This window comes from Arachis hypogaea, chromosome 19, assembly GCF_003086295.3.
Source record: "Arachis hypogaea cultivar Tifrunner chromosome 19, arahy.Tifrunner.gnm2.J5K5, whole genome shotgun sequence".
In the NCBI taxonomy this organism is placed as follows: Eukaryota; Viridiplantae; Streptophyta; class Magnoliopsida; order Fabales; family Fabaceae; genus Arachis; species Arachis hypogaea.
Genome location: NC_092054.1, coordinates 12,021,226 through 12,025,530, shown reverse-complemented (window position 1 = coordinate 12,025,530; position 4,305 = coordinate 12,021,226). Strand labels below are relative to the sequence as shown.

Here is a 4,305-nt window from a genome sequence, read left to right as displayed (position 1 = left end):
TACCAAACACAATTGTTGTTATTTATATTTATTAAAAATTATTTTTAATTTAATTTATTAAACATAAATAATATAATTTTTAAAAAATTATATTTTAAAAATTAATTTATATAAACTACTTTTAAAGCCAATGAGTAATAGCTCAAATGTATAGTCTTCCCATACTTAATTAAGAATAAGAAGTTACGGATTTGAATCTTGTATCTTTGGTTAAAAAAAAAAAAAAAAAAAAAAACTACTTTTAAAAAATATTGATCCTTTTCATTCCTAAACAGAACTATCAATCTAACACCCTAAAATTCTCAAGTGGCCTAAAACAAAGAGAATTGATCAACCCATCATAATACAAATCCAATTAAGAAACCTAAAACTTGTCGAGCTTATCTGCTTTCACAACAGGATTAGCCTTGGAAATCGCGTCACGTCCAACGCCCTTGAAATCAAACGGACAATCGTGCCTCTCTGGATAACGGTGAACCCCGCAGAACGTCGCTCCACACTTGCAAACGAAACCCGTCAGCCCAACCTTCTTGTTGCAACCACGGCACCGGTTCGAGGGCTTCACGGGACCGGAAGGCGCTGCTGCGGCAGCGGAGGAAGAAGGAGGCTCCGCCGCAGGAACGACAGAGGAGTCGGTGGTGTCCGAAGAAGGAGAGGACCCGGAAGCAACGCAGCCATGGAGAAGGGTTTTCTCAACGACGACTTTGGCTGAAGCGGCACGCTGTTCTTCAAGGAAGAGATCTCTGAAGCACTTGGAGCAGAGGTTTCTGTTGCCGGCGGTGCCGAAGAAGCCGCAACCGTTGGCGCATGGTCTTGGCTCCGAAGGTTGGTAGCTTGTGCTGTTGTCGTTGTTATGCTCAGAAGCCATTCGATGAAATGCTTCAGTGACCCAGAAAGCGAAAACGGTGGTTGTTTATGTTTCACTTGTTTGTGTTTTGTGTTAGGGTTTCAGAGAAAGAGAGAGAGATATTTGAAGAGTGGGAATTACGTGACGGTGGTGCTAAGTTTGGTAGCTTTATAATGGCGTATCCGAAGAATCTACCCCAGATTTTCGTGTGGAATTAAGATAAAGATGTTGCTGATTTGCTTCCTACTCTGCTTTCCTTTTTTATCTTTTAAATGTTTTAATTTATATTTTAATTTTTTGTTAATAGTGAAAGATTTTAATGTCGGGTTCGGTATTCTACATAGAGATTACTATTATGTCGTTCATTAAGTCGGTTGTGCTAGGAATATTTAATTCGTTAAACTTTTTTAGTGGTAAGATTTTATTGAAGATTTTATTTTAATTTATTGTACTATGAATAATACTTTCATTTATAACGTTGAAATATCTAATTCAATAAACAATTACAGATTTTCTTTGTATCCAATCACAATTATATACTAAAGAATAAATTTGAGTACATAATCATTCATAATTTTCGTAAATGCATCAAAATAAAATCGTATACTATTATAATTATAAATGTATCTTTACTCAACTACTTATTAATAATGTGCCAATGAGTTATAACTCAAATGACATAATCTCCTCATACTCAATTAAAAAGTTGTGGGTTCGAGTCTCCTATTTTTGGTAAAAAAAAAAAAAACTACTTATTAATCATGTGTTGATATATAGATAAAAATATTTTTTTAAAGATATTAATTTCATACAAAATTATTTTAGAATCAAATTATATTTACTAGCGGCTCAACAGGCAATGTCGTTTTTTTATTGAGTTAAAAAATTATTTTTATATTTTTATTTTTAAAATTATAAATTTAATATCAATAATTAAAAAATAATTTATAAAAAAATAAAATATTTTAAGTTATTTAATATATATATATATAATATAAAATAAATAAATTTAAATTAAAAAATAAAAAAAAATATTGTTATTATATGTAATAAAGTTAAGATAAAAATTTATTAATATTATTTATAAATTAGTTATTTATATATTAAATTTATTTATTTTTTAATTCTATTTAATTTAAAATAAATTTAAAAATTCATATTTATATTCAAAATATTTTTTTATACATAATTTTAATAGATAAAAAATTATTTCTTTAACCTTATATTGAATATTTTTAATTTTTTTTAATTTTATTATTATTTTAAAATTATTAATTTTTATTTTGATTATATCATCTCATTATATTATACACTATTATTTTTTTTTATTATTTTTCTACATGTATAATTATTATTGTCTCGTTGTCACTATTATGTTGTATTGTTTTATTCTCTTTTTTATTTTCTTCTTCTATTAACCCCAGCCGCAATCAATTACCACCATATCGTATTACCATTATCGGCTATCGCAGTTCTCATTTTTGTTTATCACTTTGATTCATATATATCCATTGTGTTAACTTTTGAGTTGTTAAAGATGTGTTAAAAGAATTATTTTTTTTGTTTGATTTAGATATCTAAAAATGTATAACTATTATAAAGATACTTATTTTTCATTCTTACTTGTTAAGTCATATTTTATCATTTAAAAAAAAATTAAGATATCAAGCATTTAAAAATTTTGTATAGAATAATTAAATAAAAAATAAAAAATTTATTAGTTATTTAATTTCTTTAATATATAGAATAATTGAATTTAAATTAATTTAGGTATAATACTAAAATCATTATGTTGTTACTATGTGTAACAATAAAAATAAAAATTTATAAATATTTGTAAATTTATTTATCTCTCAATTATATTTAGTTTGAAACAGATATAAAAATTTATATTTAAATCACTCTTCTCTCACATCATTTTAATAGCTAAACAAATTTTATTTTTTATGATTTTATATTCAATATTTTAAATTATCTTTAATCTTATTATTCTTTTAGAATTTTTAATTTTTGTTTTTATTATTCTTTTTTCTTATCATTATCTATCTAGATATGCCCCGCCACCACTTTTGTATTAGCTTGTTCTCTCTTCCTTCCTCCCTCTCTCCGTTCTTATTCTCTTTCTATCTTCTCTTCAATCACAATGAGTTACCAACATATGGATATGTCTAAAATGAGCTCAACAATTATGTGCTTATTGGCCAATGAGTTATAGCTCAAATGGCATAGTCTTCCCATACTCAATTAAGGAGTTGCGGGTTCGAGTCTCCTATTTTTTGTTAAAAAAAAATTATGTGCTTATTGAATAAGCCACACTTATATAGACCATTAGATTTTATTAAATGAAAATCAAAATCCTAATAATATACAAGAAGAGCATTGATGGACTCTAATAAATATAGAATATACTAGTACATAAATAAATACTTTAAATGGCAATACTTTAATACACAATACTTCAAACGGCAACAGAATCTTTTATTCTTAAATAATTAAATATAAAATATATAAATATAAAATATATGAGTATTTTTTATTTATTAAAATTAATTATTATGCAAAAAAAATTTATAATATTAAAAAATTATATTAAAATAATATTTGAAATTATAACATAAAAATATAAAATAATTAAAAATTTTATTTTATATTATTTGACAAATAATTAGATTATTATAATTAAAATTTATTAACTAACTATTTTTATTAAAGATATTATTATATATTATAATTTTTTATAAAAATACTTTAAAAATATAATTTATTTAAAATATCATATATAATACATAAAAATATTAATTTTTTTTCAATTTTGTTTTTAAAAAAATAGAATAAATAATATAATTTTAAATACATATCTAAATAAAAAAGTTAATATTTTCATGTATTATATATAATTTTTTAAATAAATTTTATTTTTATAAATATTTTAATAAAAAATAATATGATATAATAATATATTTAACAAAATAATTAGTTAATAAATTTTAAATATAATAATCTAATTATTTATCAAGTAATATAAAATAAATTTTAATTATTTTATATTTTTATATTGTAGTTTAAAATATTATTTTAATATTATAAAAAATTTTTTGCATAATAATTAATCTTAATGAATAAAAAAACTTATATTTTTTAAGTTCGTTGGACCGACCGTCGAATCCGCTAAAAAATGTGGGTTGGACTAGGATTTGAAACCTATGAAATTAAAAAAATTGGCCAAACTTGCAAAATTTTTATGCAAAATTTTTTTATAAGATAAAAAATTATATTAAAATGATATTTTAAATTGTTATACTGTAACAGATTTAATATGTTTTCTGATTTCAATGTTATTATATGATTATAATTATTTAATAAATAAAAATATTACTAGATAGTATATATATTAGGGGTGGCAATGCGGGGAATCCCGCCCCAATCTGCCCCACCCAGGCCCGCACTATAAACGGGAT

At 23.6% G+C, this 4,305-nt stretch overlaps 1 protein-coding gene across 1 annotated transcript; it reads right to left on the bottom strand.

Annotated features, from left to right (window-relative positions):
* Positions 1-239: 239 nt before the first annotated feature.
* On the bottom strand, positions 240-1,409 carry LOC112775633 (zinc finger A20 and AN1 domain-containing stress-associated protein 1). Its single transcript, XM_025819405.3, has one exon. The coding sequence runs from the start codon at positions 866-868 to the stop codon at positions 365-367; it is 504 nt and encodes a 167-aa protein (XP_025675190.1). The 5' UTR covers positions 869-1,409; the 3' UTR covers positions 240-364.
* Between the last annotated feature and the right edge of the window lie 2,896 nt (positions 1,410-4,305).